The sequence below is a fragment of the Gekko japonicus genome, unplaced genomic scaffold, assembly GCF_001447785.1.
Source record: "Gekko japonicus isolate JY-2015 unplaced genomic scaffold, Gekko_japonicus_V1.1 scaffold1550, whole genome shotgun sequence".
NCBI lineage: Eukaryota > Metazoa > Chordata > Lepidosauria > Squamata > Gekkonidae > Gekko > Gekko japonicus.
The window spans coordinates 101,120-128,151 of NW_015164235.1; the positions used below are offsets into that span (position 1 = coordinate 101,120).

Below are 27,032 nucleotides of genomic sequence, written 5' to 3' on the forward strand. Positions count from 1 at the left end.
CTTAATCTGAAGTGATGAGACACTCAGGGTGCATAATGATACTTTGAAACCTAGCTCCCCCAGGCATGTGCATTCCCTGGTACATGCACCTGAAGACAGCCAGATTATTTGAATGGATTCCATTGGTTTTGATTTCAGATGAAGTATGGTGAAGGGCCTGTCTATAATATTATACTCGTAATGGCCCCTATACCCTTGCAAGGCATCACTTGGTGGGGCAGTCTTCAGGTGATAAAGTTGCATGAATCAGCCTTAAATGACTGCCTTGTTAAAGAGTGAGAGCCCATATGCTGTTAAGCTTCCAAGAATGCTTGCTTGTCTTGGAAAGTCAAAGATTCTGTTCAAAAAACTGAAGCTTTTCCTTGAGGCTATGATTGTAGTTTGTGCCCTGATCTGAAGTGCATTTTTACATGTGTGCATAGAATCCAGCATGCCACAGGAAGATCATTCCTAAACCTCAGCCCTCTCCAACATCTTTGTAAACATCTTTTAAAAAAGGATGTTGAAAAGGTTACTTGTATAGCTCTGAAGGCTTGGGAATAATAATAAAATGGCCTACTGCTTGTGTGTGAGAGAGGGAGAATAAATACACAACAGAGAACCTCCTTATGTGTGTTTTGTATGTGTGTGTGTGTGGATGGCAGACCAGAAAGGAAGGGAAACCTAGTAGGTGAGAATTCACACATTTTGCTACCCTAGAAAGCCCATGGATGAAACTGGACTGACATAATGTGCGAGGAAAAAAGACAGAGCTGATGGCTTATGGGGAGGGGGGGACGACGACACAGGAGTGGCAGATACTATTAGTCATGGGGCTGCCAGGAGCATGAACCAGGGAGGACTGTTAAACTTGTGAAAGAGGTTGTTTTGCATCTCTCTCTCTCTCTCTGAATTTTGATATGTCGTTGGCAAGAATTTGAAGCAGTCATAGATTTGGCAATCTTTTGCTAGCAGATTTGAAATGTTCAGTCCTCAAGAACTGCTGCATCATTAGGTTATGCAAAACAGGGTACAATTTTGTAAATATGCCATCTTGTACTGATATGACATTTGTTCTACTATCCAAAAAATATGCCGAAGGGAGAGAGACCTTCAGATTCCAGCCAAACTTTAACTTGTTTGTTGAGTGCTGATAAAATGTTGACTGCTGTGTGATCTTTTTAACAAAGCCCTGTTCTTATTGTGATGGCCTGAGAGCCAAAGAGTAACAGAGGGCAGCAGAGGGTTTCCGCAGTTGGACTCATGGAAACTATTTAGTCATGCTCAGAGATTTATTTTGCCTGAAAAAAAAAGATCCCAATGGCCCACATCAGTGTTGTGCTGTTTGAAAGCCCAGATCAGAAAAGGTGGGGCTCAGCTCTTCCCTTGCTAGGGTGGACAGCTTTTGGCCCAGTTTACCTTGTGAGCATTATGAACAAAATTCAGAAAGTTTTACTTAACAACTGAGATATGTGGACAGTGACATCATTACTGGCTGTCTCCTGATTCTTGAGAGCAACTTATATGCAACGTTGACTGACCGAAACAGAGAAGAGTCAATCACACTATGACACTAAAGTTGGTTTTGTTTGAGCCCAGATGCTTTGATTCACTGTATCTGTTCCCTGCAAGCCACAAAGGCATTGTGCTGAGTCTCAGATTTCAACCTCAGTAGTTTACGTGAGTAACCAGTGAACCAAGAAGAATGCAATACCAAAATCTTTGTGCAATGTAGTTCTTCATTTTTCCATAGTTTCTCATGGCTGCATGTGAGAATTTGCACCTCTGCGCCCACTTGAACAGCTAGTTGTTAACTTTCACAGCACTTTGACAGCATCAATCACTTGTTGAAATAGAAAGAGTGGAGATGGAATCAGTTCCCATCTTTTCCTCAGATTTGAAGTTGGTGCTTCAAAGTGGACTGTGTTGACCATCTGTTAAGCGTGGCACATGCACTAATATACCATTAACAGGAATAGCACAATCAGCTCTGCATATTCGAGGCAAGGTCCAGCCACACATGGCGCATCTCTCATCATTTTTCTTCCTTTCCAGTCAAGTCGAGGTTCCAAACATGGGCTGTCCTCCCTGAATCAGAGTCTAATGGAAAATATGTTTAATCTTTCTTTCTGATACCAGGATGTCCTGTTTTTTGTTCATAGGCTTCTTTGAGTTGGTTGTGATCTAGCCCATTCAGAAACACAAAGCTATACTGTGTCAGATGTTTTCCCCTGACATGCAAAATTGAAATGTACAGGACTATCCAGTGACCAGCCAGTAAACCCAATGAGATGTAGTGATTGGAGTGCTGTGTTTGAAAGTGTGGTCCAGCCACATTACTCAGCTTGCTTGCTTGGTAAAAAGAGATACTAGAGTGTCATATGTTACAGTGGACATGCTTCCATATGGGGCTTTCCTTGATGGTGAGGTTCAACTCATGCAGAATACTGTGTCCACCTTCAGGTGGTGGTGGGTCATCAGAAGGACACCCATGTGCTACAGTGTCTAGCCTCATCCCAACCTTGTTTTTTAAATTACATTCAAGGTGCATGTCAGGAAGGATTCTCACCTAACCTTCACCCCAAGTACTCATTTTCTCTATGCAGATAATGTTTCTGGGGGAGGGGAGGGAATATTTCAATGAGCTATTCATCATCTTCATGCTGAAGTGGTAACATGAGAGGTTTTGATGACCATGTGTAGCACAAGATGAGTGTGGTTTTATACAGCATGTTTTGAACATATTCCTGTAAATTTAAGGTAATGGCCACGGTTAGTAGTTGGATGGGAGTCCACCAAGGAAGACTGAGGGTGCTGTGCAGAGGAAGGCAACAGCAAACCTAAGCCTGCTTGCGAGGGGGGGGGAAATGGATTAAATAAATAAACAAACAAAATAAACCACCTCTGCTTATCTCATGCCTTGAAAACCCTTTTGAGGGGTCTCCAAAAGTCAGTTATGACTTGGCAAGCACTCAATTATTATTACACACAAAATAAGCAAGCTTTTTTACACTTAGTGAATAACTGGGGAACCTATTAAAGCACGTGATCAAGAAATTTAATGACTTAAAAAAAATTGTTTTGCAAATTTCTTTGGCAGGTGTATTAACACCTCTGATACATGTTCTCCCTTGAGTTTAGGCATTTCTCCTATTGGTTTGCTAGCAATCTATTTCGCCTGCCTCTTCGATCTGCTTATTCACAGAGCTTATATGTTAGCCCATTTTAATGTATTGCCTTCTGCAGTACTTCATGGGAGGTTTCAAAAGTCTCCATATGCGCAAAGGGTATGTGACTGTGGCAGGAATGAAGTAGAAAGTATTCAGCATGTTTTTCTGCACTGTACCTATTATTCTGACATTTGTATTACATATTTAGATCGGTTATTACTGGATCTAATTGGCTGATTCGATGAACATAAGACCCTCTATTTTCTTTCCACCCAAAGTGCTGTAATTATTGAAACGGTGGCGAATTTTCTGTATCTGGCTTCTAAATGGAGAGATATGTATTAGGATTTCATTTTCCTCCTGTTTGTTTTCCTTTAGTTTGGTATGCCAGTAAAGGTTGTTGTTCTTGTTGTTAAAAACACACACAAATCCCACTATTCCCTGTATGTTTGGGTGGGGGGCCCTTTCTGAAATGATAAACAATGTGTTGTATTGACTTAATACTAAAGGGGTTTTTTATGGACTATAGCTTGGGTTATTATTTCTCCCTCCCTCCCTCTCTCCCTCCCTCCCTCTCTCCCTCCCAGCATCTGGCAAGCAGAGGCAGACTGTTTTTGAATATGGAGGTTTGGCCCTGACCAATCGTATCTGGAAACCAATGATACACGCTCCATTATTTTTATAATCTTTTGAAAAGTCATTACAACATCATCTGAACATCTAGAAGGTGATGGAATTGCTCTTGCCTTGAATATTTGCTCTCATTTATACTTATGAGAAGTGGTATCTATATTTCATTACAAAACAACCTGAGCTAAAAGCCTTTACCTGCCCAGTGATGACAGAGATGACTGTCATAAGACCATCAAAGGCATGTGCACAGACTGGTGTTATATTCTGAATGTCAAGTGGAAAAAAAGTGTCTCGGAGATAAAAAGTGAGCTTTGATTCATGAAAACCTATACCCTGGAAAATTTGTTGGTGTCTACGTGCTTCTAAATTTTAATGTTCTTCCACTCCAGGCTAACATGGCTACCCACCTAAAACACTGAGATACTATGAACCCTGTATACACACACACACACACACACACACACACACACACACACGAGCCAGTTTGGTGTAGTGGTTAAGTGAGCGGACTCTAATCTGGGAGAACCGGGTTTGATTCCCCACTCCTCCACTTGCACCTGGCTGGATGACCTTGGGCAAGCCGTGGTTCTGATAAGAGCTATTCTTGATAAAAGAGCAGTTTCTGTCAGAGCTCTCTCAGCCCCACCCACCTCACAGGGTGTCTTTTGTGGGGAGGGGAAGGGAAAGGAGATTGTAAGCCGCTCTGAGACACCTTTGGGTAGCGAAGGGCGGGGTATAAATCCAATCTCTTCTTCTTCTTCTTCTTCTTCTTCTTCCAGAATTCCACTGTTATGGCCAGAGCTGAGAACTTCCGAGATGTTGATTATCTTCTGATCCATGGAACAGCAGATGGTAAGCTGTTGTTAATTGGACATCATCATCAGTTCATACAAAGTTGCAGTGTTGCTGCTAATAAAACAGAAGCACAAAGTGGCATGACAATTATGTGGCCTTGAGAACAATTCGGTTCATCTCTGTATGGCTGCTCTTTCATAAAGAGGGACGAAGGACGGTGGCTGGGCTTATTCATTGATCTTTCTTCTTCCTTCCTTACATGTGACACACTGTATTTAATAGTGTATATTGTCTCTGTTTTTTAATTCCCAGACAATGTTCATTTTCAGCAAGCAGCCCAGATCTCAAAAGCTCTGGTTGATGCAGAAGTGGACTTTCAAGCAATGGTATGTCTTAGTCTTCATAACGAACGTTGGTTACCAAGTTTACCAAGCACATTTTTTACCCAAGGATTAGGTATGCTATAAGCAGGTAGTGTTTACAAAAGGTGCACATTCGCCAGTCAAGCAGGAGGAAATGCTGACGTGCTAACAGATGCTGTACCCAAATTTTCCACAAGCTGTGCAGGGTCCTGGACATAGTCTCTGCAATAGCATCAGTTCAGGGTATGGGAAGGAGGAGGGAAGACCGAATCCAACCCTCTGCTTCCCAGTTCTACTTGCACTCCTCCAAACAGATGGTTGACATTTTTGCAGACTCTGCCCAGGCTCTGCTCTCTGTGTGCTCTTTGATCAGACCTTCTATGAGAGACAGCCCAATATTAGTCTGCACACAGGTTTCTTCTTGTTGAACTAATGCATCCATGTACTGTTTTTCCCCTCTCACAATCCACCTCCCACTCTCTCTGACAGTCCCTGTGGAATATAATCCTATTTCCATTGCACATTTTGCTTCTTCCGTCTAGTTAGAGTCCCTGCAGATATGATAGCTTGAGCACAAATAGTCTGCATACCAGATGAGAACCAGGATGATACCGTAGTCGGAGAGTGTCAGGTGGGATTAAAATAAAATGTAATCAATGGCTAGTTTTGAAACTTCAAATTCAAATAATAGCGTTTCAACACTGCCCTGTGACCCACACTATGGAAGGTACTGAGGTAACCCTTGAGTTAAATATTTGATTTTTCACACTGTATTAGTCCCATGGAAATTTTGCTTAACTTAGCACAACTGGAATTCTAAAAGCACTGAGAAAAGCCTCTGTTAAACTGTACCAGTGTGACCCTCCATAGCTGCTCCACCAGCTGTGTCTCTTCGCTGGGGTGGGGAGGGGCTCACTAATGGAACTTTGAAGCTACATACATGCATATTTAAAAACAAAATTGCCAGTGCCAGTGTGAGCTAGCACAGTGTCATGGTCAAAGTGTTGGACTGTGCTTCAAATATCTATTTTATTTATTTATTTAGTACATTTGTATTATCAAATGCTTTACAATTATGTTTCCTTAAGAACAGAACAGGTTGGAAATCTTAACGTTTACACACACACACACCCTTAGGGTTTTTTTTCTTGTTGTTCAATTCTGTACCTGGACTGTTCCAATTTGATGATGTCATCTTCTTTCTTTTCTCCAGTGGTATACGGATAAAGACCATGGCATTGGAGGCCACGCTCACAGCCATATCTACACCCATATGAGCCATTTTATCAAACAGTGTTTTGCATTGTCATAATCCTTGAGATAATAATTTGCACCTCATGCCAAGATTTGTTTTATGATGGTCTGAATAAAAGCACTTTCCCAGTTAATTGGCTCACTTTGCATTGCACTGACAATAATAGTGATGTCTGTGGACATACGAATGAAGAAAATATGCCCACCCCCAACCCCAGCATTTCACTGCATATTGATCCATTAAGGAGCCCAAAGCAAGTATGGGTACAGCTCCAAAGTATGTGCATGTGTATCTCTGTGCTTGAGGATCTCAATTTCAAAGAGAGTGGGATGGGTTTCCACTTCCAAAATCCTATGTGCAAAACTCTGGATATGGATATATACAAGATGCATTGCAGCAGTCTCTTTTTTAAATACTCAAATATTGCTGTTTTGAAAGAAATAATGGGGTTTACTTGTTCCAAATTTGGGGGGGGATTACTTGAATCACTTCTTGGTTTGTATGCAAGTGAAAATATTTGTCTAATGTGAAATACACTCTTCTACAAGTGTCTTCGTGGATTGCAACCAATATAGGCAAATAGGTTATCTGAGTAAGTTCTCCCTAGCAGAAGAGTTGCCTAAAATATTTGGAAACTCATTTAAAAAATGAAGTCAGGATGGAAATTAGGAAATTCTGTGCCTGAAAGGAGGGGAAACATTTCAGGTGGCTAATATATTAGTAATGTCAAGATTGGTATTCAGTGGGAGTTAATTCAAAAACTCCAGTACTCTTATTGGTTTCTTTTAACACATCAGAAGTGTGTGGGAAAATTCTAGAACCAATAGCTCATGATGCATCCAGAACATGGCCATTTTTCTGTGACAGCTCTCTAAAGATGGAATTTGTAGCTTTCCAAGTCATAGTATCTTGCTTTTTCTAATCCAGTAAAAGCCAGATCCTGATCTTGGTGATGGCAGAGCACTTCGAGGACTAGGAATACATGCTTCTTTTAGTATCAAAGAGCAGAAAATTACCAAAATGTGGTTTTATGAACCACCAACCATTACTTTTGAAAGGACCAAACTATTAGAAATATGAATTATTATACATTTGTGTTTTGAGGTTTTTAAAAAGATCCAATTATGAAAATTATTTTGCTGGTTTAGCAAAATTCTAGATACCACCAGTTAAGTCTTCTCCTTCCTAAGAACATCCTTGCAATGTTAGATTTTTAAAAATCTACCTCCCTTTTCTAGCAGTAGCATGTGGCAGATCCCCTTCCCACATTTCCAAATGGGTGGGTTGGATCTAGTGCAGTGTTTCCACAGGTGCAAGGACTTCTGCCCTCAGAGCACAGCTTTCTTGGCTCTGTACCCTGCAGCAGCCCAAAATGGCCCAGGAATCTTGGGGGGGTGAGTACAATGAGAAGGATCTAAGACGTTGTGCTCTGTTGACAGAAGTCCTTGCACCTGTGGAAACACTGCATTAGATCCAACCCATGATGAGTTGATTCCATGATGTGTGAGTAACATGTGGTGCTGTCCATATGTTTTTTTCCTATCCAGTTGGGTTTTTTTAACCTTCTAGTGGCATGCACCATTTAGGTGGGAAAGACCATGAGTATCAATTAATGCTTGATAATCTCCCTCTTACACACACAAGCAACATGGGGACACATCACTGGGATGTGAATCCCACTGGACTCTGAGGGGGGGAGGTTGCAGATGTCAGAGACTAGGAATGTGCATATGAGTCACAGAGCCAGTCACTGTGGATCATTTTCATTTCCAGGCATTATCAGTGGTATAGGATGTCTATGGGAAGTTGCTCTTGGTGTGTATTTTGGTAATACTAAGTCCTGTGGAATATTCAGTTTACTTTCCCCCTGCATGTGGACACTGTTGTCGCATGAGGAACAGACAGCAGCAGTAAAAATAAATAAATTGCACTGTGCTTTGGCTATTGTGAACAATGCCATTTATGTGAATAGGGTGTAGCTTATGGCTTCACTGCTCACCTATGCAGGATATGCTGTCCGCTCTTGAAATGTTATACTACTAGGAATCAATGTGCCTTAGAAAATGTTTGTCATGTTCTTAAAGAGTTTATTTGCCCTTAAGTATAGAAGAGATACAGCAGACACTTTGTAAAATGTATGGGACAAGCTAATTATTTTGTTGTACCTGTATAAATGTCTTAAATATAATATAATAAAACTATATTTGTAATACCAGAGGCTGTTTGTTGGTTGGGCAATGAAAAACTGGGCACCATTTATTTTATGGACTGTTTATTTGTTCGCCTCCTCTAGAGCAATTGAAGGTTGTTGGAGAAATTTCATTTCCGTGATGAGTGCAAAATTTATCCCAGTGAAAATGTTAGCAGCTTTTCACAATAGCACTGGATCCTAGAAGTACATCAGCATCAAACTTACTTGCTACATGTGGCTGTTTTTCTGGCATGGTGAGCTGTCTGTGAGATTAGGTGTGAACGCAAAACAGGCCAGAAAGGGAAGAGGGCTGAGAGAGATAACAAAATCAAAGCGTGGATGTATGTCACAGATAAAGAGAGCACTTTGATGAAGGAAGGAAACATCTTCACAAACACACAGAAACCCCAATTAAACTGTGTAGAAAGCCTTACAGAATTAAACAATGCTAAAATATACAACGAAACAAATTAAATATGCAGACATCCTATGTTAATTATTTTCTCCATCACCAACTTGCAGCCAGATGCCTGACTTAAAAAATAAACAAAGTCAAAATAATTAATCCAGCCCAATCATATACATGCTTACTCAGAAGTATATGTCACTGTGTTCAAGAGGAATATTTCTTACATCTCTTAAGGTGACCAGTTTCTGGAATATTCCATTGCAGTAAGGGTTTTGACTACACATTTTAAATGCTTTATCCAATTTCATTCTGATTCAGGTATTCTGCCTTGCATAATTTGCTTTTATTTAGGAGCTTTTGAATCACCTGTAGTAACCAATCTACATTCTTGGGCAATATTTGTAAACTATGAAGCACTTAAAATTATACCATTGGTCAATAAACTTTATATAATTGAAAACAGTGAAAAAGTAAGAAACACATTGTGTGCCTTCCAAAATATTAGCTTACCTGGTAAGGTTACACCTTGAATAGCATGAGTCTATATCAGGTCTCTGAAGCACTAACCTACATAGAAAGAAAACCGACGGGTATATGCATGGGCTTAATTTTTTCTTTAAAGGTTTCTATATCTCTGGAACCACCACCACCCCGGGAAGATTCATCTGTCCCCTTTTGGTGCCATCTTCCACCAGAGGGTGAAGACTTTTTTGGGTTCATTGGGCATTCACTCAGTAATCCCTCCTTCCAGGCCAATGTTTTATTTGCTGTTTTTATGTCTTTGTATTTTAACTTTGTTTTTAATTTATTTTAATGATGTCTATTGGGGGGTTGGTTTTAATGGTTTTTAAATGTGAGTGTTTTCAATTGTTAGCCACCTTGATGGCTCTTGTGAGGGTAGAAAGGCAGGATAGAAAAGTTGTAAATAAATGAAATAATAAATATATAGTTAGAATACTGTCTATCAATAGTATTCTGCCATGACATTCTGCTTGGGCGTTGTCTAGATCAAGGGTGTTGAACACTCTTTTTTTTATGAGGACCAGATCTGACACAAATGTTACTTTGTCGGGTCAGGCCATGTATGCCATAAAATGTAATGTCAGGTACTGGAGATACAAACTTTATAAAGACACAGGCAAACCCAATTAATAATATTATTTTTTACTCAAAATACAAAGAAAAGCAATTGATTCAAAGGAGTGAAAGCAATTGATTTACTGGGGAATCCACAAAAGCCTGAATACATGCATTTAATCATATGCAAAACTAGGTTTTTTCTGTGGGATACCAAAAAAGGAGGGGTATCTTACACTTCCATACAAATCAGCTACTTTTTGTATATATAGCACTTTTAGGAGATGTCATTATCCTTGGAAGTAATAAGTTAGTTTTTCAGCAAAAAAAAAATCAACCCATACGCCCAGCCTCAGCAGCTGGGCACAGCTATGAACCGTGTCTCAGTCTTTGTGTTTCCTCTCTTCCCCCATCCTGCCTCTGAGGATCTTGAGGAGGCACACTGGACTCCTCCCTCCACCACCCCATCCCCACCAACAACAACAAAAACCCTGTGAGGTGGGCCAGGCTGAGCAACTGGCCCTGGGTGATCCAGATGACGGCATCCTGGCTCAGGAGGGAGGGGTCTGTAGTTGCTTCTCCAGTCCTCACGGAGATGCAGTCAGAGGAGGTGAGAGAGGAAAAAAACACAAGTCCTTTTCCTTTGCCTTCACTTCCACCCTCCTCCACTATTTTAACTCAGCCCCACCCCCTAGCCATTTCCTTTCTATTTCTTGACAGCTTTGATCACACACACACCCCTCACCACGTGTGCCTGCTTGCCGCCCCCCCAAGCAGTCTCCTGCTTCCTTCCCTCATACCAGTTGCTCGCAAGGTGGGTAAGAACCCTGGATGGGCTGCATCCAGCCCCCACGGCTTATGTTTGACACCCCTGGGCTAGATCAACATCCTGGAAGGTGTTGGGGGTGTCCTATCCTTGCTTTGCCTCAAGGCTGTAAAACTTATTCATTCATTCATTCGATGTATACCCTGCCCGCCCCACCAAAGCAGGCTCAGGGCGGCTTGATGGCTGGGGCATAGGTTTTTGTTTCTACTGTGGTGTTTTTAATGTTACGTTCAATTGTCCAGACTGTTTTTACATCATACATGGGTCTATTGATCCATTGGGTCCAGGGACGGCTGAAAAAAAAGATTAATTAAATGGTCTAGAGCAGAGGTGTTGAACTCATTTGTTACAAGGGCCAGATCTGACGTAAATTTCATTTTGTTGGGCTGGCCCATGTGTTTCATAAAATGTAATGCCTGTTACTGGAGATATAAACTTTATAAAGGATACAGGGAAACCTAATGAATGATATTATTTTTGACTCAAAATACAAACAAAAGCAATTGATTCCTAGCAGTGAAAGCAATGGATTTACTTGAGACACCACGAAAGCCTCAATAAATGTATTTGAACATATGCAAGATTAGTTCCCCCCCCAAAGGATACCATAAAAGGGGAGCGGTATCTTACATTTCCATACAAATTAATTACTTTTTGTATATGTAGCACTTTTAGGAGATGAGTTAACTTCCTTGCAAGTAAATTTGTCTCTCGCTCTTTGTTTCCTGTCCTACCTCTGAGGATCTCAAGGAGGCACACCAGATTCCCCTCCACCACCCCATCTGCAAGAACAACAACCTTGTAAGGTGGGCCAGGGTGAGCGACCAGCCCTGGATGACCCAGACAGCGTCCTGGCTCAGAAAAAGGAAGGGTCTTTCAGATCCCCCCACCCCCTGTTCTCATCCCTCCTGCATTTCCCACAGAAGTGGCAAGTGTGAGGGGAAGGGCTGATAGGCTGTTTCTGAAATCTCCTGGGGGTGCTTTTTGTATTCTAACCAGTGTTCCCTCTAAGCTGAGTTAGTGCGAGCCAGCTCACAGTTTTTTAGCCTCCAGCTCACACATTTTTGGCTTCGCTCAGGAAGGATGGCTCCAGAGCAAGCTAATTTAGGCAGTAGCCAAATCGCTCGCTCACAACTTTAATGCCAGTAGCTCACAAAGTAGAATTTTTGCTCACAAGACTCCACAACTTAGAGGGAACATTGATTCCAACCCCTTTTTCCTCACAGGCTAAGAACAGGTGGGGGGAGGTCGCTGTCCCCCACTCGCCCGACACTCACTCTGCCTTCTGACTCTGTGGCTGTTTTTTCCTTTGCTACTCCACTCGCTTCTTGGGCCGGGCCATCTTTCCCCTCAGAGCGGCAAACACAAGACATCCCACTTGCCGCCCAATCCACACACCAGCCCTCCTCTTCTCCCCCCTGCCAGCCCTGTCTGTTTGTCAGCCAATCACTGCTCCATGTACTTGTACTCGACAACCATCCTCATGGTCGCCATTTGAAAAAAGTCAAAGCCAATTGGTGCAGCAGTGGCAGCACTGGCTGCTTGGTTCTGCTCCCTATGTGGCTTCACCCATCCTTGCTGAGCTGTGGTCAGAGGAGGTGGGAGGGGGAAAAACCCACACCTCTTTCTCCACTTTTGCTGCCATTCCCCCCCCCACACACACACTATTTTACCTCAGCCTGTTAGCCCCACTCCATAGCCATTTCCTATTTCTTGACAGCTTTGACCACGCATGTCTCACCGTGTGTGCCTGCTCGCCCCCGCTCTGAGCAGCCTACTCCCTTCCCTCACACCAGTTGCTTGCAGGCTGGATAAGAGCCCTGGACAGGCCAGTTCCAGCCCACTGGCCATATATTTGATGCCCCTGGTCTAGAGTGATGGAGAAACTTTCCTTTTTTTTTTTTTATTGAATTTTTTTATTTTATTGAGAACAAGAATAATTGCCATAATAAAACTGCAGCATGTTACCATTTGTGTAAAAAAAAATTTGCAGCCTGCGTACTATTTAAATAGGTTTGGATAGGAAAAAACACATTCTTCTTTTTTTTTTTGAATTTTTAAAATTAGTTTATATACAGAAACGGGGAAGGGGAAAGGAGGAAGAAAAAAAATAAAGCAATATTTAAAAACTAGCCCATTTTAGAAGCAATGCCTTCTCCCCCCTCCCCAGACTCCGGGGTCGAGGGCCAGCAGAATGCCCCGCCAGTGCCTTCCCAGCCCCCTGGCTCCACTGGCAGCACCCACCTCCAACATCCACGGCCGACTCCACCCTGAGGAGGCTATGCTGGCAATCTGCTTTCTCCCTCCTCCCCAGACCCCAGGGCCAAGGGCCAGCAGAACACCCCACCAGTGCCTTCCCAGCTGTCTGCCCCCCAGCTCCACTAGCAGCACCTGCCTCCACCCCAAGGACACGATGGCAATGTACTTTCACCCCCCTCCCCAGACCCCAGGTCCGAGGGCCAGCAGAATGCCCTGCCAGTGCCTTCTCAGCTGGCTGCCCACCTAGCTACCTGCACCTGGGCGCTGCTGACTACAACGGCTGTGGTGCCGCCATGAGAGGGCTCGGCCTCCTGACTGTTCGCCCGCTGGAGTGTCCAGCCCACCCATCGTAGATTAGAGGGTCTACACAAGACAAAAGACGCAGGGGATGAGGGCTGAAATAAGGGGAATTGTCTGACATCAAGTGAAAATGCTTTCTGAATCCAACCCTATACTTTTTTTCTAAAATTATTTTTTACCAACATTAAACAAATATTTTAAAAAACCCAACTAATTACATCATAACTTCCATATGGGAGAATGGGCTGCACCACTTCAGATTCTGGGAGAGGGGTCATGTTCTTAAGACTCTTTTATTTAAAAATGTCCTTAAAAATCAGCACAGTGGAACCTTAGCCTTTTACATGTAGTGCTATTTTTCCACTTACACAGAAATCTTAACGTAGGGAAAATGAAAAATGTGATCCTTCACCAGCTATCTGAAGTAGTGGAATCCATTCTACCACCTCTGTGTTTTTTTTAACCACTCAATTTAACTCTACATTAACCATGCCTTAGACAACTTTGATTTCTGGCTTTTGCTTCATCCACGTAGCTAGCAAAGTATTGATTCAGATAATGGGGTTGCACTTACCTGTAACTGTTGTTTGTGGAGTGGTCTTCTGTAAAGGCACACTTTATTTATTTATTATGTTAAGCTTCTATATTTTATTTATTTATTTGATTTATACCCTGCCCTCCCCAAAGGCTCAGGGCGGCTAACAAAACAGCAAGAATGCCAACATTAAAACAGATAAAAACAAAATAAAACAATATAATACAATCCAATAAAGTGTTGGTGCTCTAGGTTTCACATCAATCATTTATCCCAAAATGGAGCTAATCCCAAACCAGCATATGTTCCAGTAGCACTGTCATCCCTTCTTAATCCAGGGTCGTCTTGCACCCCGATGGTACCCACATAAATGGTCGTGGGGGGTGCAATGGTGTAAAAATGGCAAAGATGGAATAGTAGTGGCGGTGGCTCCTACTCAAAAGCCTGGCAGAAGAGCGCCGTCTTACAAGCCCTGCAGAACTGCGAAAGGTCCCACAGGGCCCGGATCTCCTCCGGGAGCTCATTCCACCAGGTAGGAGCTGCCACTGAGAAAGCCCTGGCCCTAGTAGCAGCAAATTTGATGTCCCTGGGGCCTAAAAAGCCCTGGCCCTGGTAGCAGCAAATGTGATGTCCCTGGGGCCTGGAATTACCAGGAGATGTCGACTCCCCTATACCATCCTCCCCGTGAGCAGGCTCTGGGTGGCGCACAAGTTCATATATAATACATATAAAATACAATACAACATATAAAATACAACAAATAATCTAAAAGTACAGATTCGTAAAATCTAACATCTATATGGTGCCGTCGTGCAAAAGTCTGATCCCCCAATTTACATTAGCATAGGAGGGGAGAGGGTTGAAAAGTAGTTAGTGGGCTGGATAGTTATTAAAAACTGCTGGAACTGTTAAAAGCCTCTGCTGTTTTCAACCATATGCTTGGCGGAACATCTCTGCCTTGCAGGCCCTACAGAATTGTAACAAGTCCAGCAGGGCCCTGATGTTAGTAGGCAGAGTGTTCCACCAAGTCAGAGCCAGGGCTGAGAAGGGGGACTGTGGATTTGTAAGCTGGCCACAGAGAGGAGCTAGCAAGCTTTATAGAGAAGTTTCTAGAACCCAAGAGTGCTCACCCTCCTCTCCATCTTCAGTGTGGCCTTTCCCGCTCAAAGGGTCATGTCATGGAAGAGGGGCAAGCACTTCAGTACTTCCTTCACCCCCGTAAGGAGTGCGCATGAGTAGAGAAGCCCACAGCAGGGGAAAGGAGGGAGGGATGTGTGCCTGCACAGAAGACCACTCGATGAGCAACGATAACAGGTAAATGCAACCCCATTTTCATCTTTTTGCAGAGGTGGCCTTTATTGTGGCCTCTGAAACAGTTGAATACATTCCTGTCCTTCCTAAACTCCTCTGTAACATTAATGCGTGCAGCGTCCTTTCTGATGTACAAGTTGGTGAAGGAAAACCCCCTAGAAGGATGACGTCCTGACCCGTGTGAAACTGGGAGACTATCTTAGGGAGGCGTTCCAGGTGTGGTTCGCGGGGAGGGCGGGGTATAAATACAATAAATAAATAAATAAATATATGGAATTTTAAAAAGGGAGGGTCACAGCAAAGTGTGCTTAGTTACTTGGGCACTGGAGTTTCTTGGGGTACTTGCTATTCTTTGCCTGATATGAGGCATGGGTTTTTGTTGTCGTCTGTTGCTGCCATTTATTGTTTTCTGTTTTATTGTCCAATGGTTTTATGTTGAAAGCTGCCCTGAGCCCACTTGTGGGGTAGGGCAGGGTATAAATTCAATAAAAATAATAAAATTAGTTCCCCCACCCTGCAGGCAGAGGTGATAGCTACCAAAAATGCTGTCCTATTTGAAAGAAAATACAAATCAGACCACACCATCGGTTCAAATGGTTTATAAATCAATCTGGACAAAACCAGAGATAAACTCCATTGAGGGACAGGGTATACAACAGGTGGGTATAAATTCAACAAACCTTTAAGGAACCATTTGAACTCCGCAGTAGAGAGAACTCTGGGATTCTATACTGTTTCATGAAAAGCTAAGCCAAGTGGACTTTAATGGATGAAGTTGCTAACCTCTCATCCTTCAGGGTAAGGAGATACTCAAATATCTTAGATGTGTCACGGGTTTCTGGACTAATCCCTTGTTCCTTTGCCCATATTGAGAACCTCTTCTATTTATACTCATATGACCTTCTTGTAGAAGGTCTGCTTGAGGCAATCATCACCTCTGTTGTCCTTCATGTCAATGGTGGTAGGGGTTGATCAGCCAAGCTGTCAGGTGTAAGGACCTGAGCCTGGGAAGATCCTTCTCCAGTGGGAGGGATTTGTGAATTCCCCTTGCCAGGTTCCAGAGCAGTGGGAACCACACCTGTCTCAGCCAATAGGGTGCAAGAAGAATGCAGATTGTTTTGTCTGCCTTCAGTTTGGCAACCACCCTGTGAAGAATATCAAAAGAGGGGAATGCATAAAACAGGTCCCCATGCAAGCATAGCTGGAGCACATCCTGAAGCAAGTTGTGGTCTGCTGCTGCCCTGGAACAAAAATGGGGGCCTTTGGTGTTGGCTGTAGTTGCAAAGAGATCCATTTAGGGGAATCCCCATTCCTGAAAAATTGGACAAAGGTAATGGTCCATGATCGACCACTCTTGGCTTATGGACACATCCCTGCTTAGGATCTCCGCTAAGGTGTTGTATTGCCCTGCTATGTGTATGGCTGTTAGATGCACCCTGTGCCTTATTGCCCAGCACCAGATGCAAGATGCTTCTGTGCATAAAGTGATGGATCCTGTGCCCCCTTGCTTGTTTATGTAAATTTGACTATGTTGTCCATAGCCAGGAGTGCTCGCCAGCCTTGAAGTAATTCTGCAAAAGAGGCAAGAGTGTTCCTTATAGCCCTAAATTCCAACAGATTTAGTTTAGCTTCAGCTTCAGACCATAGGCCATATGCACCTGACAATATGCCCTCTAACCCATTAACAAGGCATTTGTAAAGACTTGTATTTCATGTGAACAGGTTCCCAACTATATTTCACTAAGTAGATGTGGAAATGTGGTCCACCAATTAAGGGTTTTAAGGACGGATCTGGGAATCAAAAGCCTTTTCCATCGTGAGTCTAAGATTGGATAGAATTCTCAGAGGAACCAGTTTTGGATCGGTCTCATGAAAAGCTGTGCATGTAGAGTTACTGCTGTAGTGGATGCCATATATCCTAGTAATCTTTGAATGTTTCTGGCAGACTGAAATCTGTAGGCTAAGAATTTCTGGGCCAGTAATATGATTACCTTCCATTAATGGTAGGAATGCCCTTCGCTTTATTGAATCAATACTAGCATCAATGAGGTATATGGATTGAGTAGGATAAAGGTGAGATTTCTCCTCATTGATATGGAATGAAGATTGTTTAGGGTTTGCAGAGCACAATTGAAATCCTTCCTTAGAGCTCCTGGGGAGTTGGCTACAAAGAGCCTATCATCCAAGAATGAACATAAGAACATAAGAGATGCCAATGTTGGATCAGGCCAAAGGCCCATCCAGTCCAACACTCTGTATCACACAGTGGCCAGAAATACCAGGTGCCATCAGGAGGTCCACCAGTGGGGCTAGGACATTAGAAGCCCTCCCACTGTTGGCCCCCCCAAGCACCAAGAAGACAGAGCATCACTTGCCCCAGAGTCCTTATCTATACCTTGTGGCTAATAGCCGCTGATGGACCTCTGCTCCATATGCTTATCTAATTCCCTTTTGAATCTGTCCATGCTTGCCCAAGGTCATCCGACAGCTGCAAGTGGAGGAGTGGGGAATCAAACCCAGTTCTCCCAGATTAGAGTCCACGCACTTAACCACGACACCAAACTGTTGTAAGGGCTGTTGTAAGGGTTACAGCGAGAGAGCAACGTTCTTTGAACCCTTGCTGTGAGAACTGCCGAACATTAGACCCGCAACCTGCCTCGTCGTTACGTTCAGTATTTGTACTGCGCTTTCACATGTTTACTGCTTCACAGTTGCGCTGCAGTCCTTACAACAAACCTGTATAGTAGGCCGGTAGTAAAGAGTAACCGCTCTCCTCACACTGCAGCTGCTGCCTCAGCCGGTCAGTAGGGGCTGTTGTCCGATGTATTTTGAGGCTGTGGGCACCTGTGGAATTCTGACACCGGATGGTGGCCGCGACTTCAAAATGGCTGCCCCCAGAGGCGGAGCCAACCACAAAATGTCAGGGAGCGAGGTCACACGTAACTCTAATAGTAACTGTTTGTCATTTCTTTCTTTCTTTTTTTTTTTAAGAGACGCCAATGTTGGATCAGGCCAAAGGCCCATCCAGTCCAACACTCTGTGTCACACAGTGGCCAGAAATACCAGTGCCATCAGGAGGTCCAGCAGTGGGGCCAGGACATTAGAAGCCCTCCCACTGTTGACCCCCCCCAAGCACCAAGAAGACAGAGCATCACTTGCCCCAGAGCCCCTAGCTATACCTTGTGGCTAATAGCCACTGATGGACCTCTGCTCCATATGCTTATCTAATTCCCTTTTGAAGCCGTCCATGCTTGTAGCACCCACCACTTCCTGTGGCAGTGAATTCCATGTGTTAATCACTCTTTGGGTGAAGAAGTACTTCCTTTTATCCGTTCTAACCCGACTGCTCTGCAGTTTCATGGAGTGCCCACGAGTTCTTGTATTGTGAGAAAGGGAGAAAAGTACCTCTTTCTTTACCTGCTCTTTCCCATGCATAATCTTATAAACCTCGATCATGTCACCCCTCAGTCGTCTTTTCTCCAAGCTAAAGAGCCCTAAGCGCTTTAACCTTTCCTCATAGGGAAAGTGTTCCAACCCTTTTATCATTCGAGTTGCCCTTTTCTGCACTTTTTCCAAAGCTATAATATCCTTTTTAAGGTGTGGTGCCCAGAACTGCACACAGTATTCCAAATGAGGTCTCACCATTGATTTATATAGGGGCATTATTATATTGGCTGATCTGTTTTCAATACCCTTCCTAATAATCCCCAGCATAGCATTGGCCTTCTTTATTGCAGTCACACACTGTCTCGACATTTTCAGTGAGTTATCCACTACAACTCCAAGATCTCTCTCTTGCTCAGTCTCTGCCAGTTCAGACCCCATCAATGTGTATTTATATTTAGGATTTTTGGCTCCAATGTGCATCACCTTGCACTTGGCCACATTGAACCCCATTTGCCATGTTGACGCCCACTCGCCCATCCTTGACAGATCCCCTTGGAGTGCCTCACAATCCTCACTGGTTTTCACCACCCTGAACAACTTTGTATCATCCGCAAATTTAGCCACTTCACTGCTTACTCCCATCTCCAAATCATTAATGAACAAGTTAAAAAGCAGTGGACCAAGTACTGATCCCTGCGGTACCCCACTGCTTACCACCCTCCACTGAGAAAATTGCCCACCTACACTCACTCTCTGTTTTCTATGAACTAGCCAGTTTTTGATCCATAAAAGGACTTGTCCTTCTATCCCATGATTTTTGAGCTTACTTAGGAGCCTTTGATGAGGAACTTTATCAAAAGCTTTCTGGAAGTCAAGGTAAATAATATCTATTGGATCCCCCTTGTCCACATGTTTGTTCACCCCCTCAAAGAACACTAACAGGTTAGTGAGACAAGATCTTCCCTTACAGAAACCGTGCTGAGTCTGCCTCAATAGGTTTTGTTCATCTATGTGCCTACTAATTCTTTCCTTAATAATGGTTTCCACCAATTTACCCGGTATCGACGTCAGACTGACTGGCCTGTAATTTCCCGGATCTCCTCTGGAACCCTTTTTAAAGATGGGAGTGACATTAGCTACCTTCCAATCCTCAGGAATGGAGGCAGATTTTAAGGAAAGATTACATATCTTTGTCAGGAGATCTACAAGTTCACATTTGAGTTCTTTCAGAACTCTCGGATGTATGCCATCTGGGCCTGGTGATTTTTCAGTTTTTAAGTTGTCTATCAGTTTTAGGACCTCCTCTCTCATCACCTCAATCTGACTCAGGTCTTCCAACACCCCTCCTGAAATCAGTGGTTCTGGAGTGGGCAAGCACTTCTCATCTTCCACAGTGAAGACGGAGGCAAAAAATGCATTTAGCTTCTCAGCCATTTCCCTATCATCCTTCAATACTCCTTTTACCCCTTGGTCGTCCAAGGGCCCCACTGCCTCCCTGGCTGGTTTCCTGTTTCTAATGTATTTGAAGAAAGTTTTATTGTTGGTTTTTACGTTTTTTGCTATATGCTCCTCATATTCCCTTTTTGCCTGCCTGACCTCAGACTTGCATTTTATTTGCCATAGCCTGTGTTCCGTTTTATCAGCCTCACTGTGACTAGCTTTCCACTGCTTAAAGGAATTCTTTTTACTTTTTACAGCCTCCATTACTCTGTTTGTTAACCATGCAGGCTTTTTCCTATACCTGTTTGTGCCTTTCCTAACCTGCGGAATATATATTTTTTGAGCTTCTAGGATCGTAGTTTTAAATAGATCCCAAGCTTCCCCAATTGTTTTGACCCTTTCTACTTTTCCTTTCAGTTTCCTCCCCACGTGTCCCCTCATATCAGAGAAATTACCCCTTTTAAAGTTAAAAATGGTTGTGTGAGTCTTTTTGGCCAATTCTCTATTTGTACAAATGATGAACTCAACAACATTATGATCACTGTTTCCAAGCGGTGCAATCACTTTTACATCTCTCACCAGGTCTTGAGTGTTACTTACGACCAAATCAAGGTTATAGCCACTGAGGGAATTATAGCCACTGAGGGAATGGATAGATGGTGCATCCCTGAACTCTCAAGTAGGAGACAACCACTGATGTGTACTTGGTAAACACCCATGGTGTTGATGCTAGCCCAAAAGGCAAGACTGTATATTTGTACTTGCTGCCCCCTGAGGTTCTATGGACTGCTATGTGGAAGTAGGCATTAGTCAGATCAAAAACCACAAACCACAGAACTCTGCCCAGTAAAGGGAGGACTTCCTGCAGGGACAACATCTTAAATTTTGGAACACATAAGCTCCAAGAGGCCCTGAGGTCCAAGATGAGCCTCTTGCAGCCCCCTTTTTGTCTATTGCTAAGTATCTGGGGGATAAACCCTATAGGGCTTGAGTCTGGGGAAACCCTTGTGATGGCCCCTTTTAGTAATGAAGCAACCTCCTGAGTGAAAAAAGCTGAAGAGTGTGTGGATGATCTAAGAGGTGGTTGGTAAGAAAAAGTTGTTGAACAGTTGGTAAAATGTGATTTGGATCCTATTACTGTTATGTGGATCTGTAACTGGTTGACAGATCACACCCAAAGAATGCTTGTTAATGGTCCCCTATCCTCTTGGAGAGGAGTGACAAGTGCCTCAAGGATCTATCCTGGGACCTGTTTTGTTCAACATCTTCATAAATGATTTGAATGAAGGAATAGAGGGAATACTTATTAAATTTGCAGATAATACTAAATTGTGGTAGCGAATACAGTAGAAGACAGAGTCCGGATACCGGATGATTTTGACAAACTGGAAAACTGGGCTAAAACAAAACAAAACTTTTTTTTAACAGGGATAAATGTAAAGTTCTGCATTTAGGTAGGAAAAATCATACACATAATTATAGGATGGAGGATACTTGTCTTGGCAGTAGTATGTGTGAAAAGGATCTAGGGGTCTTGGTAGACCATACACTGGCAAATGCGATTTTGGGCTGTATCAACAGAAGTATATTGTCCAGATCAGGCATACTAATGGTATCACTTTACTTTGCTCTGGTTAGACCTCACCTAGAGTATTGTGTTCAGTTTTGGGCACCACAATGTAAGAAAAATATAGACAAGCTGGAACATGTCCAGAGGAAGGCAACGAAGATGATGAGGGGTCTGGAGACCAAGTCCTATGAAGAAAGGTTGAAGGAGCTGGGCCAGATGGTATGCACCCAAGAGTGCTCAAAGAACTTTCTAGAAAGCTTGCAGAGCCATTGTCCATCATCTTCCAGATCTCTTGGAGAATGGGAGATGTGCCACAAGACTGAAGGAGGGCAGATGTAATTCCAATTTTCAAAAAAGGGAGGAGGGATGGCCCAGGAAACTACAGGCCAGTCAGTCTGACCTCTGTCCAGGGGAAGATACTGGAGCAGATTTTAAAGGGATCAATCTGTGAGCATCTAACTTGGTGATCCAGGGAAGTCAGCAAGGAATTGTCCCCAACAGGTCCTGCCAGACCAATCTCATTTCCTTCTTTGATCAAGCTACAAGCTTACTGGATCGAGGGAATGCTGTTGATGTTGTTTTACCTGGATTTCAGTAAATCTTTTGATAGGGTTCCCCATGATGTTCTGATGGGTAAACTAGAGGACTGTGGACTGGACTCTAGGGTAGTTAGGTGGATAGGGAACTGGTTGGAGAACCACACTCTATGAGTAGTTGTCAATGGCATTTCATCTGAATGGAGGGAGGTGTCCAGTGGGTGCCACAGGGCTTGGTTCTGGACTCAGAACTTTTCAATATTTTTATAAATGATCTGGATGAGAGTATGGAGGGGCTACTCATTAAATTTGCAAATGACACCAAATTGGGAAGAGCAGCGTACACACCAGAAGATATAGAATTCAACAATATTGGAACACGTTGGAAAAATGGGTGAATGTGAACAAGATGGAATTTAACAAAAGTAAGTGCCAAGTTCTATATCTGGGTAACAAAAAGGAGGGACACACATACTGGATGGGTAGCAGTGTGTGTGAACAAGATCTTGGGGTACAGGTGGCCTATAAGTTAAATATAAGCAGCCAATATGATGCCTTGACAAAAAAGGCTAATGTGATCTTGGAGTGCATTAACAGAGGTATAACATCTAAATTGTGATCTAAATGCAGGGGTCATTTCATAGAAAAAGAGGTGCAGGAGCTCATTAGCATAACTTATTAGCATGACTTATTTGCATATGCCACACCCCCTGACATCACCGGAAGTGTGTCAGAAGGCAACACCCACTGCTCAGGCTCCACTGGACTGTTCTGGATTACTAGCTATTGGGGGAAGGGGGAACATGCAGATCTGTCCTCACAGAGGAGGAAGAGCTTGTACCTAAATAAAACTTGGTCTTAAAGGTGCCACTGGACTGTTTTGGGCTGGGGGGCAGGGGGGCAGCTCCGAGGCCAACTGAGTCATGGTCAATTTTTCAGCCAGCCGCCCAGTCCAGTAGTTTATCAATATGATCACTGACCAGATACACAAAAGAACCAAAAATACATCAGCCGGTGAAGCATTAAAATTAATACAAGCACTATCCAGAATATCAAATGTTAAAATATTAAGAGTAAAATATTGTTAAATAATTAAAATCTCTATGTACAATATTCACCATCTAACTACTAACAGCTTGTCTCCGGATTTTGGTAGCCGGCATGGCAAATTTTGCCATGTTTTAAAGTAGTTTCCTGCTCTTTGTCAGCCAGTAACTTATCTAAGTAAAATATTTCATTTCTCCCAGGAAACAGAACAAATCGGGGTTATGTAAATGTCTCTAATACTTTGGTACAGATTACATCCGAACATCACATGTTCCCTTGTTTCTACCTTCCCCTCTCCACAGACATACAATCTTTCCTCGTAAGGTTGTCTTTTATATTTACCTACTAATAAACAACTGGACTGGTCAGTCAGCTGTGGCATCGAGGGGGTCAGTACTGAGCATACCAACAGAGCCCTTGATCTTTTTTTCTAAGCCTGGACGCTTATCTGAATTCGGGCCTGGGGCTCCTAAAGCTTTTCCCCACAGAGCCACATTGAGTCTAACCACTCTCCCTTCTCTAGTCTTTGGCATGAGGTGGCAGCAGGCCAGGCATGAGGTAGAATTGTGATCTTTGCACAAACATAAGAGGCATGATTTGTGCTCATAGTTTTGTGCTACTTTGGCCCCACATTCCTTGCTTTTTAAAAAGGGCCATCCTACTCTTTCTTTTGAAGAGGGGATGAAGAAATCCAGTCAGAAGCACCATGGAAAGTCGTTCACAGTAGCTTCCTATGGTGACCGGGAAAAAGCCCACATGAAAAAAGCCGACAGAAAAATTGGCAAAAATGGTTCCCCAGGAGGATATGGCTGGTTTGGAGAATGGAGTCTATGGCATTGTACCTGTCTGAGGTCCCACCCCTCCTGAAACCTCACCCTCTCCAGGCTCCACCCCTCAATCTCCAGGAATTTCCCAACCTGGTGCTGGCAACTCTAGTCAGGACTGGCCCCAATCAGTTCCCCACAAAGGCCGGGAAAGGAACTCCTGGCTTTGCCTTTTTACTGACAGAACCAAGCTTGGTTGTCTAGCAACAGCCACTGAGGGAAAAGTTAGTCCCTCAGGAGCCAAACAGGAGAAATGTCTTCATCAGGAGAGATAGCCGTTTGCCAGTTATTCTGACAGGAACAGTGGCTGAGGAGGCAGTGGGAGATTACTCTTGAGTGGCACGCGATTACTCTTGAGTGGCGGTTGATGAACCAATGGCTGATGGAGTGCACTGCACAGCCAATGAGAGAGCTGGAAATGGCCAATACATAAGGGAATTATTATATTAAGATTCTCATAAATGGGGATGAATGGTTTTCCACAATTATAAATATCTATGGTATTTTATATGGTATTTTTCCATGTGGGCTTCTTGCTATGTGGACTATTTGGTGTATGGGCTTTTTCCCATGTTGGACAGTTTTCCGTGTGGGCATTTTTCCTGTGAGCTTTTTTCATAGAACCGCTTGCTACAGTATGACCTCTTTTTACAGTGGCAAGAAAACAACTGAGGGAAGAGTGCTCACCCCTCCTCCATCTTCTGACCCTTTGGGTGGGAAAGGCTACACTGAAGAGGGGTGGAGAAGCACTCTTGGGCTCTAGGAACTTCTCTACAAAGCTTACTAGCTGCTCTTCATGGTCAGCCTGTGAAAGCACAATCCCATGAGGGACTGCACAGAAGCCACAAAGATGAACCTTGTCTTTCTGCTTCCTTAACACTTTTTGTTAAATGCTGAATTTTTGCATGACCCTTGTTTTGCATTCACTGCGGGGGGGGGGGGAGATTTCAGGTTGGACTCTTTGACTGCACTTGACTTTTTACTTGCTCAGGCCTAGGGACTGGCTTAGCTTATGTATCTGGATGTTCCAGTGCTGCAAGTACTACAAATCCTGACTCAGTGCTTAATACTGATGTAAATCTGGAACATCTGGCTTAATTGGTTTGTGACACAGACAGTATTGATTACAAACACATACAAAGACATCTCAGTCCAAGAGGACAAACTATTAAGTGGTGCATTGCACTGGAAAGTCCACTCCGTAAATTCCAGCCCAGTCAGACCATAATTAACTACATTAGCCACCTGTTTGGACAATTATTGTGGAAACAGCTTCCTGTCAAATTTCAGAGAGTAGAACATGTGACAGACACAGTAAAGAGTGAAGCCTTGAAGAATAGTAAGGATAAATATTTTATTTCCACGTAACATCTCTGAAGATGTGAAAAACACAATAGTCTATTCACGTATACACGTTACTTAAACTTTTGTAATAAATTACATCCAAGAAATTCAGTAATTGTGGCCAGGAAATATGAAATTTGTAAGTAACTGTAACACTGCCATTTGCTCCCCCCCCCACTTTATTTTTCTCCTGTGATTTCAAACTGTTGGGATTAACAATGGAATAGCATTGAAATTCTCACAAAAACTGAATAACTGTAAAAAAATATATGTACGAAAACACTGAACAAAAATGCAGAATGCCATTGATTACACTGATTTCATAGTATCCAGAAAAGCTAGACAGGTTCTATTTCTAATTCGTTTTGATCTTTTTCATACAGAAGGTCAGCAGTTTCTTCAGCCATCAGCAATCTCCTTCCTGGGATAAATCTGCATTGCAGTGCTGTACTGGACTTCTCTTCACAAATTACAGTGGATCATCAAAAACACAATACCAAAGCATTTTAATCTGTACATAGCTGTACTTTTTTCTAAATTTCAAAACACATCTTTCTTTATTAAATTGAAGTATTTTAATTGTCTATGGTAATATAATTTGTATAATATGGATCTGAAGAACTGGAATGATAGTTAAAGAAATTGTCTAAGAACAGGATCTGTGGCCTCAATGATCCGAGTTCAGTAGCACCTCAGAGACCAACCAAGATTTTCAAGGTATGTTCCCTTCACCAGATACCTTTGACACTCGAAATCTCACACACACACCCCAAAAATCTTGTTGGTCTCTAAGATGCTACTGGATGTGAATTAAGCTTTTCTACTGTAGACCAATATGTCTACCCTCTGAAACTGTGGCCTCAAAGTAATCTTAGCTGTAACGAATCGGATCTAGTCAGCTTTTTCATTCAACTTCCCTCCTTACCACGGCCAGGTCTCACAATCTCAAACATGTCTTTTTGGTAGAAGAGAAGAAGAAGAGATTGGATTTATACCCCACCTTTCACTACCCAAAGGTGTCTCAGAGTGGCTTTCAAACTCCTTTCCCTTCCCCTCCCCACAACAGACACCCTGTGAGGTGGGTGGGGCTGAGAGAGCTCTTGACAGAAACTGCTCTTTTTCAAGGACAGCTGTGCCAGAGCTTGCGACTGACCCAAGGTCACATCAGCAGGTGCAAGTGGAGGAGTGGGGAATCAAACCCGGTTCTCCCAGATTAGAGTCCACACACTTAACCACTACACCAAACTGGCATGGTAGGGAACATGGTAGTCAAAGGGGACTCCTGTCTTCCTTTTTCACCAGTGGAAAAACTGGCTGGATCCAGCCCAATGCTTTTTATTATGCCCACTTGAGTTAGCCTGCTTTTGGCACATGAGCAGCTTGGGTGGCCTAGTGTATGAAGTGCAGGGCTTGGGAATGGGGGTGTGGCCCTTGGGTATATTCTCACACTCTGCTGGTCACTGAACGACCACAGCATATGGAGATGTGTGCAGTTCTTGCTCAGTCCCCATCTCCAAAGTTGGCCCTCACTTGCCACTACAGTTGACGCCATGGTCCTCTGTCTGCAGTGCACACGACTGCCCGCTTAACGCTTGCTGATGGCAACCAGGATATGTACCATGCATCTTCACATGGCCTGTCACCATTGGCTGCAGCCTCCTCACTGACTTCTTTATGTCAGTTTTGTATCTACAGAGTGGGAATAACACTACCAACTGCCCAACCTGGCAGAAACTTTTCTTCAGGAAACCCCAAGACTGGTACTGAGGATCAGCATCTCTG

At 43.2% G+C, this 27,032-nt stretch overlaps 1 protein-coding gene across 1 annotated transcript in view; it reads left to right on the forward strand.

Moving 5' to 3' along the window:
- The window catches only part of DPP4 (dipeptidyl-peptidase 4), a 79,971-nt gene extending 71,615 nt beyond the window's left edge, over positions 1–8,356 (forward strand). The window contains exons 24-26 of the mRNA XM_015408604.1: positions 4,562–4,634; positions 4,890–4,963; positions 6,153–8,356. Of these exons, the coding sequence (XP_015264090.1) occupies positions 4,562–4,634; positions 4,890–4,963; positions 6,153–6,251 (246 nt within the window). The 3' untranslated portion in view covers positions 6,252–8,356. The remainder of the gene's footprint in view (positions 1–4,561; positions 4,635–4,889; positions 4,964–6,152) is intronic.
- The last annotated feature ends 18,676 nt before the right edge of the window (positions 8,357–27,032 follow it).